At 41.0% G+C, this 18,431-nt stretch overlaps 1 protein-coding gene across 2 annotated transcripts; it reads left to right on the top strand.

The window, feature by feature from the left end:
• The first annotated feature begins 708 nt into the window (after positions 1 to 708).
• On the top strand, positions 709 to 17,893 carry LOC135479092 (kielin/chordin-like protein). 2 transcript variants are annotated; one of them, XM_064758813.1, is made up of 4 exons: positions 709 to 955; positions 10,448 to 10,572; positions 10,945 to 14,036; positions 14,878 to 17,893. In XM_064758813.1, exons 3-4 carry the CDS (start codon positions 11,002 to 11,004, stop codon positions 15,008 to 15,010), a joined length of 3,168 nt encoding a protein of 1,055 aa, XP_064614883.1. In that variant the 5' UTR covers positions 709 to 955; positions 10,448 to 10,572; positions 10,945 to 11,001; the 3' UTR covers positions 15,011 to 17,893. The 2 variants fall into 2 exon arrangements, with proteins under 2 accessions (XP_064614883.1, XP_064614884.1); XM_064758814.1 differs by lacking the exons at positions 709 to 955; positions 10,448 to 10,572 and having other exon boundaries at positions 10,613 to 14,036.
• The last annotated feature ends 538 nt before the right edge of the window (positions 17,894 to 18,431 follow it).

Genomic DNA, 18,431 nt, shown 5'->3' with positions numbered 1-18,431 from the left:
ATTGAGCGTGGGCTCTGCCCGGCTTCCTCTCCCAGAATGCTGACAGCCGTCGTATGACCGCCGTCGGTGTATGGCATAAAGCACAAATCAGATAACTAAATAAAATACATAAAAAACGTTAACCCTAGCAGTGAGAATACAAGTTCAAAGCCAGCCCCCGCTAGTTTGTTCTGTGGCTCTTATATATCGTAGGAAAATTTATTTGGTACATACATGAAAAGATTTCTATGTTTCACCCAGGTATCCACCCAGTTCCTTCAACTGGTGAAGCTGACCGCGGTCATATTACTGAAGTCTGTTATATGTTGAGATCTGTCTTAAACACCAGTGTGAAAAAGATACAAATATGACAGACAGCGAGTTAAAATTAAAGCAGTACCGCGAAAAGTGCAGGGCCTGAAAAAAAAAACACTACTCTACTGTCATGAGGCAAGTTTTGTCTCACATTGACTTACAATAATTTCGTTAATTTACTCAGAAGACGCCTGAGGTTACTGCTTTAACTTGCGCAAACTCCACATGGTACAGATGGACGCGACAACGGAGACATAAACCCTGCTGCACAGTAGGTCAGCTCATAAAGATCTACGCCAGCACTGATTGATGAATCACGCGTCACGTGACCTCCGTGTGACGTCGAGATCGTCTGGGCCAGGATGTATTTGGGAGGTCGGGGCGAGAACCTCTCTCCACGTGCTGAATGAGAGCACAGAGAAACAGTTGACAGAAGACGAAGGGACCGGGTTTTAACTCAGAGAACCACGATAACTTTATGTGCTAAGCTCTGATCTACGGAGAGGTAGCTAAGCTCCCTGTGGTTTACCAAAGAGCCCACGGGGGGTTTGGTCAGAGTAAAAATAGTAGTAGAAAATAAACCGCCGGAGATAACTTGACTACTGAACTTCTGAAAGGCAACTCCTTGTAGCCGACAGGCTTATTAAGACAGCGATGCACGGTAAGTACAGACAGTCCCTAGCACTATACCCCACGGTCCGCGGAATGCTCGGCAGCTCGTTCCCGTGTATACACCGTATCAGTTTTCTTAGCTCACGCCCTGGAACAAGGGCTCTACTCACTCATTTCGGATTGCGCGCCATTTCTGACAGTTTTAACACTCTTTTAACCATGCTATGCGTCTTCCATGATGTGTCAATAATATTTTCATATATTACATATATTTTGTCATGTGTATGTGTGCTGACGGAGTCTTCGTGCTTCGTACTATTGTATTTTATTATTGTAGTGAACACTACATCGAGATTTCCTAATTTTACACGAACTCATTATGATCCCTGCTCATTATTTGGTAGAACTGAAAGCCGTACATGATATTTCTTAACTATCGTTAAAAGTCCTCTGTCTGAGAAGGTCCTCTGTCAGCGGTACACACTGGCAATGTGTCACGCTGACAAGACAGAGCTCACGATCAGATACGAGAACCTGTTCCAATTAAAGACAGAACTGATCAATTGTTTTTACCAAATAGCGTTAATCTTAGACGACTTCAACTTAGGGAGTAATGTGGTTACAAATGCAATGAATATGATGAGTGGAAAACAATACAAATTTAAGCCCAACCTTGGACAACGTGTCGATGTCTAGGGAGGTATATTTTAAGTACTCCCGGTCGAATGGAACGTGTTAATTTTCTATTGTATTCAGCGAGTATTAGAAGATGCCCTAAGGGTATATTGATGTGGGTATAACCTTGTTTGTAAGATGAACTGTGGGCTTTTCACAGTGACTTAGGCCATGTGCCTTAACTGTTGCTGAAGAATGTTACACTGAGCGGATTGAAAACTCGAAATTGTTGTATATGTACATGTACATCATAAACTGATCAGCTTGCAGCTGGAGTGTGGCGGTACGTGCTATATATAAGGACCTGCAGTAAGATTTAATGCAACGAACGATATATTGTAATCAATGTGTAGTAATTCAATATGAGCTGTCTCTTGTCTAATTTACATATCATGCATACGCTTGCTCTGAGTCGCTCTTCCAACATGTATTTTTATATAGAGTAATTATTCTACAGGATAATGCTGACATATATAATGTGCTAGGGGTAAAAACGGGGTTTCGGAAAAACTTAAACCGTAAAGGCGTGTCCGCTGTTTGTTTGAAGCCAGCGGGCTAGTTTACACAGTACACGCATGGCACGCAGTTTTACTTTCGTAGATGACGTGATGAAGTGGCTACATCACAAAATATCTTATATTTTCTGACGACAATAAAAAAAAGAAACAAAACGAGGTATGAATCAAGTATCACAAATAAGGCTTAATATTTCTCATTTAAGTTACACATTATCGTGTTTTAGATACACTGATAAATAATATGATCAGTAACGTAAAACATGCATAATTTGTGTAATAGCTCTTGTAACGAAAGCGTATACACAAACTTTTTTTTCTGTTCTCGATAAGTTGCATGACGTCGCATCGAAGAAGATTTTTGTGTACCAGCTGTCAACGAAATCACTAAAGAACTAAGACATATGATTAAGGCGTATAGCTTTATAGCTTTATAGGCGTATAGAGAGAGAAAACAGATCAGCGACGACAGTGTGATAGCTAGCTAATGGTTACACGTAACCAGTGAAATACGGCCTCTTGTGAATTGACCTCAGTTAAGGTTTTATTATAGCTGTTCTTGTAAATACTTAAACAGTCGCAAATTACAATCTATCTACCACCATGGGTTAAGCAGAATTACGTTAAAAAATGCGATGATGATAATTGCAATTTATTATGCGTCACTGGGCTAGAGTTACTCGAAATACTCAACCTCAAAATTAGGATGGAATTGCGCAAAGAAAAGCTGTAAACAGTTTCCAATGATGCAGGAAAGGCGCCAGGCGTGTTCTTGGTGAATGAGTAAAATCAGTGTTCAAATCGTGTGCCACGCTAGTATATAAGTTATTTATCTCATTTGCGCTTTGATTGTAACTGTTCATATATACAGCCCGTAGCCCCAAGTTAAGCGGAATTAGACGCATTTAACTGCGTGACCCCACTAACATATTCACCGCAACACCGTCAATATTTCAGAGGTACATTCCTTTAAATAGGTCGAAAAGAAAATATATCCGTGTAGAAACATATGACAGAGCGATGTTGTATGTTTTGTGGAGTGTGGCGGGTATGATCTACCTGCCATTCTTCACGAAAGTTTTGACCTACCCATATTTACCCTTATGAATAGGTGTTTACAAGTCTCGTCTTCTCGACAGACCGAGGGTGTGGCTTTTCTATTGGATGTTTTATTTATATTCAAGCGAAAGCTTATTTACACATATAGGTGTAAATGAGAAAATTTGTGTAAAATTACATGCGCTGTCGTCGCTGCTCTAGATTTACTACCTGTGCATGTTGAGAGAGAGCGAACATAATTAAAAGCTGTTTACACTCTCTCTCTGTACATTTGAATGCCGCTAAACTGATATGCGTGTCAAAAAAGCCGAATCATTATTTCAAAATGTCACTCTGTAATGGTAGACTCCACTTTACAACACTTTTCATTCCATTTTCCGTGATAGCAGTTGTACAGTCATGACGCCACAAACTGACCTTCTGTGCATGTGCTTACAGGTTACCAATGTGCGGGACTTTACAATGTACTAGGTTGAACTATTTACAAGACTTCGTTTTGAGGCATGTCCTCGAGTGTGAGGTTGGGAAAGGTCCATTATGTATGATTACTTCGATGTAATCGACTTACTACCAAGTTAGGCGATCTAAAGCACATCTCGTGTTTTGGGTACACATCGTTTTATGGAGATGACTCACTGCACTCATTTCTGGATTACTTCATGGATTATAACGTTGAGAAAAGATGAATTGGGGTTCACTGGGTCGCAGTTACCAAATTATGTCTGTTACACAGAAAATGTCAGTCACAGAGATCTCATCAATTCGACAAATCAAGATCAACTGCCTGACCGCCTCTGATATGATGCCGAAATATGCACTTGGGCTATGACTTTGTCATGTAAAACACAGCTAATATTAAATGCACTAGGAATATTGGTTCCCTAAAATTGAGGTCATAATACAGACGCGAGTTGAGCTTAGGACTCTCTTTATTAGAAGAAAAAACACACGCACACACAAAAACAGTGTAGGTCTGTGTGGAATTGAACTCTTGACTTATGTGATTTATGACGTTTTAGGATAACTATGAACGATTCCAAACTTCTGATACGTAATAGTAGCCTACAATTACGGCGTGATTATTTTTAACGTTTTGGGGCATGAAGAGAGTGAGAGAGCCTATCAATTAAATTTTTTCCACAAATATTGTGCACTTTTAACGTATCGCTGTTTTTGCGTTTAGAGCATCAAATGCTTCTCTGTGTATGAAAAAGGTGTGAACGATTTCGCGTGGAGACTTCCATTATACTAGTTTACGTGGTGGAGGTGAAGATTTATTAAAGGTTACTAACTGCAGCTGTTTACCCTCTAACGTTGAACATATCATTTCATTTTCAATATCTGTACAGATAGGAAAGCTATACAGTCTGGTCAAAATGTCGTCGTCTTTTTTCGTTGATATATACCCATATTTTGAAGAAAGCATGTGGATATGTATTATTTCGTAACACATTCAAAGAACGGCCGTACTATGTTATTCCTTGAGTGAAGTGATACCCGGGCTGATATGTGATGGACCACATCTGACAGGAACGTAGAGGTTTCGCTATGAAGGCATAAACAGCGGTTTTTGTCCTTAAATATTATACCGCGTGTATATGCCAGAAGAACATATGTTGAGATGCGCCAGCTGTAGTCCTCATTTCGCCAGCCAGAGGGTAGGATGGAAGCTGGCTGAGAAGGGGGTGAAGTGAAGGAGGTGGAGAGGTGGATGACGGTGGAGGGGCGGGGGTGGGGGGTATTAGTAGGTAACATAAGGCTGACGGGTATATACTTCCTTCTTATCATTTACTGTGCCATCTTTAAGAAGGCAACAAGATAATGCACACAACGTCATGTCACCCTACTCTCCAAGCATAACAGCAATACACCGGCTGATTCATATATAGCAGCTGTGGATCGATGGACGGATATATGCGCCATATCGTCTTATGTCATTCTTCTTCCGTAATCGTTTCCCTGGGGTGGGTAGAGCGGGTGGACAGATATCCCCCCGTAGTCATCCTCCACAGAAACACTTGATATTTAAGATACTTAAGAGGACCAGCCTTTGGGCAGACAGATAATCTGGAATTTAATTAAGCAACCTTGTCACCACCCCAAGTTATCACTTTCCCGCGGATGTATCCGTGCAAGAGAGATTTTTGATTCCCATAGAGCTATAAGTAATGGCCATTATGATATTGCACAACAAACAATCTGACGATGGATTTCCGCGTTGGTTAGTCAACACTGTACGCTTAAACATACATATTTATATGATGTAATAATGTTACACAATGTTAATGTATTTAAGTGTTTAGAGCTTCAAATTGACAAGAAACTGTTGTAATCTAACATTATTGATGCCACAATGACGCTTTTAGATGTTGTGTTCCGTCTTGTAAGATTATGTTACAACGCCATTACGGGGCGTAGCGTTTAATGTATGTCACACTGACAAAAAATGCCATTAGCGTTAAGTCAATAAGTGAATAGCCTGCTACAGCGTATTGGGGTGATATTAAAAAAATCCCATAGCTACTCTGTGTAAAACTATTATTTTATTCAAGTAATTAGCATGCACATTTAATCTTTCACTTATGTTTGAACTTTATGGGTGGAGGAGAGAGTTCATGTTTTATAACTTTACAGAACATGCGCGTGTCTTATTTCTCTTGCAGTGTTATTCATAGTTTATACATGTATCTGCAGAATGTTTAAATGCACGTGTTCAATTAATACACACAGTCTAATATTGTAATATTTCAATTAAAGTATATTAATCATGCAAAAAAAAAAACCTCTCAAAGAATGCATGTTGATACGGTATATAACACTTTAACGCCTTCATCCTTGGTATAATGAGATCGCTTGTTTGAGTCCACTTCTGTATTGCCTGTTATTGCTATGTCACCCAGCTGCATAGAAATGCCTGTGATGTAAGTGAAATATCCTTGGGCGGGCCTGGATTCATGTACGTATTTACTTGGCCGTTAGATGACAGGGAATGGTTGAGCAAAGTCGTAGGGCATGTCTGTCTGTGTGGGGCGTAGGTAGCTTATAACAAAAGGCAATTTTTTGATTTAATAGTGTTATCATTTTTGGGGTTTAAACACAAACGATAGTGCTGACAATTTTTTTGAACTAGGTCCCAATTTCAAAATGACATCCACTAATCTGGTTGCTTTAGACTTGTTCCACATAATTCCCACAATCTATTGGTTGATTTCTTTACGTACCGGTAGTGATTATGTACCTAATTGAAAATTAAATGTTGTACATAATTTTGATAATGACAGATCCAACACATTTGCAATAAATAAGTATTTATAATGTTGGTTAGCACTTTCCAGAGTGTTACAAATTTACTAATTGGCACGAAAATGATTTTATCTAACATTACTAATGTAACATTAACACTTTTAAATGTGGTGTTCTGTATTGTAACATTATGTTTCAACCTGGAAACAGTAATTACGCCGCGTGTAGGAGTTTAAAATGTTGGCAGACACTCTTTACAGCATTTAAGATATTGTACAATTTCAACACTTATAGACAAGGCTGGCAGTTTAACATTTAATTTTAAATACAGCTGTTGAAATCTAACTTTCCCGACCATGAGGAATTTAAGCACGTATGGAACAAGGCCGTTGTGAGTTTCCAGCGTCACGTGCACACACATTTGTATTTCCCGTTATGAATCATCCGGGTTTAAATACGTTTGTCCGCCGGAAGAACTGTCCAATTACGGAAATTCCAATCAGACACTTGAACAACAAATGTGCGGTCTATTTAACTCGATATTAATATAGAAAGTGACACTGAACTTGACATAACATAATGACATCAAGGCGCGTGTCTTACATAATCTATTGTTAGACTGGAAATTGTTATTTGGGTGGCTAGTAATTAAAGCCCATATGATGTTAATTTTCAGTAATAGCCATGCGTTGATTTAAACCACGTTAATTATTATATTTATTAATTAGGAAATGACGGTGTTGAAGTAGAGCATGTTTGCACAGTCACGCCTTCGGTGTGAACAATGTCCCGATTGTCATCTGCAGTGTGACCTGATACCACGAAGTCGACCTGGGGGCGAGCCTGATTGCAAGCCTAAAGTAAACCGGTAGACTCTGATTTACAATCGGCCATAACATGTATATCAGTTCACTGATATACCTAACTATGTTTTAGAACTATTGTTATATTTATGAAGCTATATCTAACCATTGTGTATATGAACAGTTTCGAAAAGTGGCCCTGGTTACTTTCATTGGGAAGTGAGCGTGGCTACGTGATTACGTAAGATTTAAAGTATGAATTATTTATTCAATAATTTTACTTCCGCTTTACCTTGACAGGGTATTACGTGAGGCCATTTGCAACTGTAACGCTGTGGTCGCTGCTCTGAATTCACGTTTCATGCTGTAGCCTATTGTATTGTGCACCATACTTGAATGCTTCTTTCAAATGATGTTCTAGTATTACAATATTTGTCTGTTCAAGGGTTGTAAGACTACGTTAGTACTACCTCCGCCCCGGCATCCTCAGCCCCACCCTACCCTCTATTCCCACTATCATCGATTTAGTAGTGATTGATCTGTTATAAGCAAAAGTTGTACAGCATCGAGTAGATTTGATGGCAATATATTTATTTATTTCATAGCTGTTTAACGCCTAATATGATGGCGGTCAGTTTTGTGAGGAGACCGGAGCGCACGGGCCAGACTAGCACATATTAAGTATTTTTACAAAAGGTTTAGCCTAAAATGAAATTGCGCCCCTCTCTCCCCTTTCTCAAAAAAACAAAAAGTCCCCTTCAGCAACTGCACCTCGTTCCCAACTTCTTTTTGACATTTAAAGGCACACCTTAACGTCAGTTTTCAGGAATTGCACAGCATAGATGCTCTTTAGTCCGCTTCATTTTTTTTTCTAATTGGCTTAGAATACCAAATTTTAAAATTCACAATGAAATTTGACACAACTAAAGTATTTCAATGGGGTCTGCATTCAGTTGGTTTACTGCTACTTACATGATTTTAATATCTAATTTCGCCTTTGACTAAGATAAATTTTGAGCTTCACGTGCAGTTCTGGGATTTTTTTTTATCAAACCTCGTATGCATAAATGTATATATTCACACTCTCATATATTGCAAGGATGCTGTCTGCTAACAGATGCCCTGCTTTGGTGATAAGCTCCAGACTGCTCCTGTTTGGCGGGCACAGGTTGACAGCAGCATGGTCTGTGCTCCCCCGGGGCTGATAATGGGGCAGGGTGCCGGCTACACATGATTCCTGTTACCCTAGTTCCCGCAGTCGTCCCCATCCATCATGGCGGACAGCCTCCTGTCTTCCGGTGCCCTCACTTACGGCCATCTTCTTCCCATTATCCTCGGTCACAGCGCCGTGTGGTGTCGGTGAGCCCTATACCAGACACAGATGTACATTTGGGACATTTATTTAGCAGTGCCCCAGACTCTTCCCTGTACCGCTGTATTGATGGCTCTGTGTTCTGACTTAAAGAGGTCCGATTCCCCACCCCACCCCTACCCCACACGTGATAAGACAAGCGCGTACACAATGGTATTTTCCCCTTACATAAATACAAGATGTGCATCATTAATACGGATGTGAAAATCCGATGTATGTTGAGATTGCAGCTTTTTGAAGATAATTAACCCCATCTTTAGTGATAAAGGGCAAAAGCTATACATCTAGTTTCTAATATTAAAACAGTGCGTTTTTTGCAACGTTTAAATTACTCACGTTGAGACTAAAATTACTCGCTGTTCTAAGTCAACCGCAAATTAAAATGTTAAAAATGAGAAAAAAGTTCAGAGTATATTTATTTATAGCCGTGTGATACAGGTAACGCATGTGTGCAAAGATAGTAATGAGCTCTCCTGTGTTATTCGCCGAAATCTTTCGTGTTTTAAAAAGTAACGGTTGTTTTCCTCAATCCAGTAGAGCAAAGGTCAGCTTTTGTGTACGGTGTTGTCCCAGAGCACAAAAAGTGTTAGGTTAATGGGGAACAATGCAGCTACGTAACAATAACATTATGAGGACATAGGGAAATTAAGAAACAGTGAAGTATCTTTATTGGAAGAACACTTAAAGTAAGTATGCTGATATAGTGAAATACACGGATAAACCAATATCAGGCACTGGAACTTGTATATCCAATACAAATTACCCCCTCCCTCCAGGTAATTCCACAGATAGGCACCGGGGCATTTTTCCATACACATATGTCACAATGGCTGTGTAAGGCTTAATTACTAGGTTTGATGTGTGATGAGACATCATATTACTGCCAACCACGTAAATATGTACTTCAATCTTACTCTAGCCAAATTAAGCAGCTACTCCCTATCCCAGGACTTGTTGCTTACTAACTCTCCACTAACACATATTCCTAGCCCATCCACTGTTTGTCCAGTGAAATTTTAGCTTGCATAGTTTGGGGCATGATGACATCGACGGTTCACTTTATTCCACTGCACACATCTGTGATTTGAACTGGTGCTATGTGAAAAGAGGAATCCTCTGAAGAGATGCATGGAATTTATTTATATTTATTTGATTGGTGTTTTACGCCGTACTCAAGGATATTTCATTTATACGACGGCGGCAAGCATTACGGTGGAGGGGATACCGGGCAGAGTCCGGGGGAAACCCACGACCATGCGCAGGCTGCTGTATGGCTGGAGAGGAAGCCAGTGAACTGGACATGAGCTCATCGCTACCGCATTGGTGAGAGACTTCTGGGTTATTGCGCCGTGCCGGCGTGCTCCCTCGGTCACAGATGCATGGAAATGGATGTGGATTAACCATCTCAAGGCCTGGTCCTTTTTTGCATTTTGCATTGTTTTAATGTGTTTGTATAGTAAATGGGATAATAACACAGCATTTAGAGTAATTCTATTCTAAGTTAAATAATAATAAATTACACGTCCTGAAGCACCGCGGCTTAAGCAGAGATAAATACCCTTTAATTAAATTTAGTTACAGTGGGCAATGTTTGTAGGATAGCCTGAATAGTACTCATTGTAAGAAGGGTAATGTGGTAATGTGTTTAACCTGTCTGGACAGAGCATCTGTCTGGTGTCTTTGACATGGTGTGCCAGTGATGCGGCTCTTTTCTACATATCTATAAAACGGCATCGACAATGAACATCAGTAAACCCCCTGACAGGAAAAAACCTTCATTCACGCGGTCTGACTGTAACATCACGTGTGCCTTAACTTCTGGTATGTTAAATCAAAGCTCCACCAGTTTTTTATTCAGTGTCTTTATCCTTCAGATTTACTTGAGCTCTGGGAATAATTACGAAGCACTGACAGAGCCCTCTGCAGCGAAATCCACATACAATAAAGCGAAGTCAGGAAGCAGGACATTGGAAACTAAGTGCGCGCACGTGTGTATCCGGTGAGTCCCTGCAGTGTTTATCTTCACGACTTGTAAGCTGCAAGAATCAGCCTGTATTACGGTACTAGAAGCCGCGCACAAAAGGAACATCCGACAATCCAGCTGTTCAACAGTGTGCGAGAGTTCCTCAACCAAGGCCCACGTGTTCCCCTACTTTATGACGACTCTGTAGTGTACAGCTTATCTACTGACACCTGATTTATCCTATTGACAGTGGATTCCAATAAAACATTTATACACGAAGCGAAAGAAAAACCATTGACGCTCCAAGTCTAACGAATGATTCAAGGAACAGAGTACATAGATTTTATTCCTTAAACTGTTAAGAAAAAGAGAGGCCGCTATTTAATTGAACATATTTTCTATTTTCAGCATCGTCCATAAAACACGGTAAACCATTGACGATTTGATTCAACATTTCCTTACGAGATGGCATCAAGATTCCTTCTCCTCTTCGCATCAGGGATGATTTCTGCTCTTGTTGGTCTGGTGTGGACCCAGAACACCCCAGCGCCCCTGGGATGTACACAGAACGGAAAACTCTACCGCCCAGGACAGGAGATCTTTCGTAGCAGAGTAGGGGATTGGTGCTATGGAACGACTTGTTCTCCCAAAAGTCTGATCGTTAGGTGGGACGACTTTAACTGCGGGGTATCATCAAATTCTCAGCCAGTGAGTTGTGTGGTGAACGGAAAAGTCTACCAGCCGGGCGACGACATTTCCGAAAGTCGAGCTGGAACCTGGTGTTACGGGAAGTTCTGCGATCTTAACGGGCATTTGGTTTCGTGGAATAACTACGATTGCGCAGAGGAAGTGCCGCCTACATTCCCTCCAACAACTTCCACCGGGAAGAAATTAGTGAGAATCGAGCAAGCCGGTGAGGGAACGCGCCCTCTACCTTCGACCACTTCACCTCCAACCACCCTTAGACGCACATGCCTTTACAACGGTGTCACCTACCAGCCAGGTGAGCAAATCCCCGATGGAATGGGCTGTGGGTTCGAGTGTTCTAAGAATGGGGAACTGCTGCGTTGGCCCTGTACAACTACATCTACCACCACCTTATCCCCAGGATGCTTATACAACGGCGTGACTTACCAGCCAGGTGAGCAAATCCCCGACGGAATGGGCTGTGGGTTCGAGTGTTCTAAGAATGGGGAACTGCTGCGTTGGCCCTGTACAACTACACCTACAACCACCTTATCCCCAGGATGCTTATACAACGGCGTGACTTACCAGCCAGGTCAGCAAATCCCTGACGGAATGGGCTGTGGGTTCGAGTGTTCTAAAAATGGGGAACTGCTGCGTTGGCCCTGTACAACTAAATCTACCACCACCTTATCCCCAGGATGCTTATACAACGGCGTGACTTACCAGCCAGGTCAGCAGATTTCTGACGGCAGAGGGTGTGGCTTTGAATGCGGTCCCGACGGGCAACTTTTGCCTTATCCCTGTACGCGTCCCACCTCACCTCCAATACCACCTACTACTGCACAGATCCCGGCGTTTGGCGCTACTTGTATGTACAACGGAGTTACTTACCAGCCGGGCCAGCAGATTTTGCGAGATGCCAACGGATGCGGCTTCGAATGTGGCCCGAATGGGGAGTTACTGGCTTATCCTTGTCAACAACATACCATCGTACCGATCACCACGCCAGCTCCTTCTTGTTTCTACAACGGACAGCATTACGCGCCTGGTCAGCGAATTCCAAGCAATGGTCAGAACTGTGGCGGTCTATGCTCCGAACAAGGCGAGTTGCTCTTCGCTACATGCGTCAGTCCTCCCACTACCCGTCCCACATCGCCTGTAACATGTTCATATAACGGCGTGACGTACTCACCGGGTCAACAAATTCCTGACGGAAGTGGCTGTGGGTTTGAATGTTCCACAAACGGGGAACTCTTAGCGTATCCATGCCCTCCACCGACGACAACGCCAGTTACCATTGCACCGAATACGTGTGTTTACGAGGAGAGAATGTACCAGCCTGGAGAAAGCTTCGGCGAGGGTAAGTCTGGAAACTGGTGTTATGGTATGTTCTGTGACAACAACGGCGAAATTGTAGCATGGGATGACTTCCAATGTGGCGAGACAACGCCGCCAATACCTACGACAGAACCCACAACAACTCCTCGTGGGTGTTATTATAACGGGACTATGTATCAACCCGGCTCAACTATCCACCGTGACTCAGCTGGCTGTGGGAGATTTTGTAACCAGCAGGGACAGATTGACTACTATGTATGCACACGCCCCACCCCTCCATACACCACCACCCCGGGAGGATGTGTTTATGAAGGAAAGATATACCGTACAGGCGAGAGGTTTGCCGAAGGCAGGGAAGGAAACTGGTGCTATGGGATGTACTGTGGAGAAGACGGACAGGCTATACCATGGGACAATTTTCAGTGTGGTGAAACCACGACGCCAATACCCACGACAATACCTTCTGGGTGTTACTATAACGGGACCATGTATCAACCCGGGTCAACTATCCACCGTGACTCGGCTGGCTGTGGGAGATTTTGTAACCAGCAGGGACAGATTGACTACTATGTGTGCACACGCCCCACCCCTCCATACACCACCACCCCGGGAGGATGTGTTTATGAAGGAAAGATATACCGTACAGGCGAGAGGTTTGCCGAAGGCAGGGAAGGAAACTGGTGCTATGGGATGTACTGTGGAGAAGACGGACAGGCTATACCATGGGACAATTTTCAGTGTGGTGAAACCACGACGCCAATACCCACGACAATACCTTCTGGGTGTTACTATAACGGGACCATGTATCAACCCGGGTCAACTATCCACCGTGACTCGGCTGGCTGTGGGAGATTTTGTAACCAGCAGGGACAGATTGACTACTATGTGTGCACACGCCCCACCCCTCCATACACCACCACCCCACATTTATGTATTCACGAAGGGAAAGCATACAGACCAGGGGAAAGATTTGGCGAAGGCAGGGAAGGAAACTGGTGTTACGGAATGATTTGCGGAGAAAACGGAGAAACTTTATCGTGGGACAACTTCCAGTGTGGTAAAAACACAACGACGACGTTCACATCTCCGTCTACTTCTACCAGGCAGCAAGGAGGCTGCATGGTCGACGGGAAATTTTACAAGTCCGGAGAGGAAATTTCCCGTGTTAGTAGCCTGAACATGTGTTATGGAACGCTGTGTGACGAAAATGGCGACGTAATAGCATGGGAGGATTTTACCTGTGGCAACACTGGCAACACGATTAATCCTCAAGACCCTGTAAAAGATTGCCAGTACAAAGGACAGTCTTACAAACCTGGACAAAAGATCCTATTGGCGGACAGTAGGGGGTGTAAGGTGTACTGTTCGCTAGAAGGCCGTGTAAGAGTGGAACGTTTCCCATGTATCACCCCTGTGACAGGCACGTCCACTAAAACGCCTAATAATTCCACGTACGCAGCTTATATTTGTTCAAGGTAGGTTTATTTACATGAGTTTTCTCAGTACTCTGTATATCGGTGATTGTATGTGGATCTAGGCCACGTGCCACAAAGCAGTTGAAGCCCCAGTTGATTGTAAATGTCATGATAATGGTGCCGAAACCCCTTGTCTATTGCCGATTTTGAACAGCGTATGCGAGAGGGTGGGAGTGGAGTACACAACCACCGTTTTCTCCTTAGAACAAATATGACAAAGATGGTGGCATAAATAGCAAATGTCATTTATCAAACAAGTGTATAACAGTATAACTCTACGAGGAATGATAGTTGGTTTCCCCGGGCTTTGTCCGGCCGCCGTCGTATAAGTGAAATATTCTTGAGTATGGGGTTAAATACCAATCAAATAAATAAATAAATCTACTAGTGACTGCTCAAAAGATAGCGTTTAATCCTACAAATCAATCATGGGCTACATATATTGTTATGACGAAGACAACACCTGTTATTTACGTTTTTAGTTGATTGGAGTTTTACGTCATTCTCAAGAATATTTCACTTATAAGACGGCGATCAGCATTATGGTGGGAGGAAACCGGGCCTAGCTCGGGAGAAACACACGACCATCCACAAATTGCCCAACACATATTATAAATATATGTTGCCAGGGTAGTTCCAATTAACGTAGCCCACGAAGCGTTGTGAAACGTATTCTGATGTTCCGCAAGGTTGCCGACTGATTGTAAATTTAATCGTATGTGGCCAAATATATGAAAGTTCAGAAATCTTTTTCATGTAACGTTATTATTGTTAATATTTACTGATGATACAGAATCAATATGATTGCAATCTGTGAATAATATCTGTTTTCTTATTACAGTCGAAATGGAACAGCTGCCAATGGAACAAGACTAGTAATTTGTACCAGTGGATTTTCCCCGATAATTGCGACAAGTTTTCTTAGCATTGCCATTTCATTATTTGCTCATTTGGTTGTACTAATATTTCTTTAGAGATTAATCATTTTCTTGTCCTGTCTGTTTTCACTGGTCTCTTTAGAACATCTAAATTCAGCTGAAATAACATTTTTGTTATATAGAATTTTCAGTATGGAAGTTATTATAGCACAAATATTGCATATTCTTTTGTGAGATACTATTCCACCGTCATAAAATGGCAAAAGATAGAAAAGAATAATTAGTATTCGACTTTTGTCGAAATTTCGCTAGAGCCATGGTATTTTAGAGTACTGATTGCACGAATACCTATCACTTTACTCTGGATTTCACGGTTCGATACCAATGTAGTATCCCTCAATAATTAACTGATATCGGTTGATAAATCTTCCGTTTTCCTACTCGAGAAATGCTGTGGCTCTCGGGGTATTTCAGTCGATTACCGCTTATCCAAATTGTTCCTTTGTAGATTCCGCTGTATCTAGTTTCCGTTGTTTCTAGTTTCCGTTGTTTCTAGTTTTCGTTGTTTCTAGTTTTCGTTGTTTCTAGTTTTATGTTGAATACCGTCTCTCCTTAATCCATATATAGTTAAATGTAATATTTTTGTTTCAATATTAACACTTGTCTTATGTCGTTCTTGTGGAAAAAAAATTGAATTTTTTTCAAAAGTACACGTACATTTCAGTTATATTTCTGTATTTTGTGATTTCGTGACCAATGTAGCTTCCTAGACACTCTTTTGGCTTAAAACGTAGTTGACTTGATTGCAAATAGCAACTGAATTAGGTTTACTTGTGACATACATTTTGTTTAGTGAAAACGATGTCATACATGATAAATATGTTTGAACTTTGTGTTCTTAGTTCTATGCTGAAAAGTGTCTTTTAGAAAATTTTAAAAAAAGCAGTGTAGTGTAGGGTACGGTGCTGAATCATGTCGTGATTAAAAAAAAAAGTATTATATCAAATAGTCTCTTGTATGGTATTTGTTACAGTAGACTGCAACACGCATGCCCAGTCGTGTGACATCACCTGTGATAAAAACCAGTCATCTTATAGGTAACTGCATACCCTACTCTAAAGAACAATATCGTGTTATGTGCTTCACCTATGTCAATATTTTAAGTACTTTGTCGGCAACAGCGTCACACTTTTTTTCATGTGTTCATAGTTTAGATTTTATGACATAGATCGTTTTTTCCACGTCTAGCTCACTAAGATGTTTGCCTATTCAACCATTGTTCGATGTCAAATATGGGATCAATTTATTTTTTTATAAACTTCTTATTTACATTTTTATCCCCTTCGTTTTTACATCTATGCTTAGCAAATGATAAAATTGTATATATTGCTGGAGAAAACTAAAATAATGGGTTTTGAATTGCTTTTGGAAACCTTAATATAACACGTCAAAGAGAATTGCCTCTATTACAAGAGGTGACAAAGTGTACTATCTCTTTTAAGTTTTAATATGCACCAATACGTACTATTAAAGGTCTTTTTGACGTAATCTAGGCTATTTCACTGGCATGAAGACAGCTTTACAGTATTTCAAAATGGGTGCCTTTTTCTTATTGGTTGATAAAACTTTTACTGTTTTTTTTTACTATGTAAGGCTTATGCAAACCATACTGCCTTTTGAGAAAGCGTGTCTGTCAATAAATATAAAGAATGTTCTAAACAGCTTAAATGTATGAGAAAGTTCGTATTTTGTGGATAAGTGTTTTTCTCTGAGAATCACCCTGAGTATTCCAAGATTCATTGTTAGCGTGAGTTAACTAAAACAACATTCACTTTTCAGCAATGTCATAAAGATCCGAAAGATCCTTAAGAGACAACTGCTGACTCGGTGAAATAATGGGCTGGCCTTCTCGTTGCCCATTGATCGTACCATGGTCGAAGGTTCGAATCCAGCTCTAGCTGTTTTGTCTGCGGCTTTAAGTCAGGAGGCTTGCCAGGCACCTAGCGCCGGGTTGTCGCTCATTTCTGAAAAAGCCGATTTCCTTCATGCACGATCCTCAAACCCTGCGAAAGAGATGTCTGTCCTAAACTTCCAGGCGCAGCCTAGAATAGTTCATTGTATATAAAATAAGATTGTGGTTTGCATGAATTGTGAGTGTGCCAAAAGTATTTGAGGATATTTACGATGCCCTGCTGTGATGTAATTAAGGAAAACCTTACTTATATATAATGAACCCTGTCTCGGCTGGTGTCGCTATCTGTGCCAGTGATATCAGGATGATGGGAAGAAACGTTCGTTTATCTCATCGGAACAGTTCCACCATCTCAAAGCAGTAGTTGCCGATGTGATTTTGGCACGAAAAAGATGTATATAAATTCCATGCTATTATTTTATTATTGAAGTGTATAAAACGTAAATTCTCACGATAATTAACTATCTTGTATATGTATCATGTGTGTGTCTTTTATACATATGCGTGTAATTTAAAATTGTATAATAGTTTGGTTTTCTACTCATTGTCATTTACATTTTTTTTAATTAACAGTTTGTGTCTTGATTGATTCAGATATTGCGTTACTAATGTACTTGTAGATCGTCTATTGTCCTTATTGGATTCTTCTGAAAATGTTCCGAAAACTACATAATTGGCGAGAATCTTTGTTCATCAATAAGAACTTAATGGCGATTCATTCAGATCATACACGTAAAATGACCGCCTTTGATAATTAGGAGAAAGCAAACTTTTCGAGGCAGATATTTTCATGTTCTCAAATATTTTTTTGTGTAAGCTATAAACATCGGATGCAGTTTTGTGTAAGAATTTTTAATCAAAGATATGTACACGATACTTGCTATTAAAATATTACGTGGGAAGAGTAAAGTGGTTCCGTGTTATTTTATTCAGATTTATGCGGCAAGAATACCACTGTCACAAAATGTCAGCGCGAGTGTGGATGAAATTATGTCGGAATATTCTTAAACCCACATTTTCCGCAGCCCCCCCCCCCCCCCCCCCCTGCTCTGTAGGTCATCATCATGGCATATGGCGTATTGTAAAAATAGCTGTCTTATGCATGCTCGTGGCTAAAGTACAGTGTTTTTCCAAGATTCCCTGATGGTATCTTCTGGTACTTTGACTTTTTGTGGTTGAATGAAATACAAAACCAGGCACTGCCTGGTGGCTTACAATTGTCTCCTCTTACAAAGAAAAACAGTGAGAGTATGAAGATCTCCTTACCAGACACATGGTATACGTACACACGTCTAGGATGATGTAGATTGTGTAGCGCACTGCAGAGGCATGTTTCTGTAAACTGCAGCGGTACTTCCTGGCTGTTACCGATCACAAGGCCGGATGCCTACCTAAGAAGAGAGATCAAAAGCCACAACACTTTAGTGGACCAGCCAAAACGACACGTCCGTACAAATCTGATCGTTTCTTATTAAATCTACGAATAAATGATTAGTCCAAATGATACATCTTACTTATATTTCGATTTCTGATTTCGATTTTCGA

This window comes from Liolophura sinensis, chromosome 12 (genome assembly GCF_032854445.1).
Source record: "Liolophura sinensis isolate JHLJ2023 chromosome 12, CUHK_Ljap_v2, whole genome shotgun sequence".
Classification (NCBI taxonomy): domain Eukaryota; kingdom Metazoa; phylum Mollusca; class Polyplacophora; order Chitonida; family Chitonidae; genus Liolophura; species Liolophura sinensis.
Note: the sequence above shows the minus strand (reverse complement) of the source record. Positions and strands in the feature narration are given on the sequence as shown.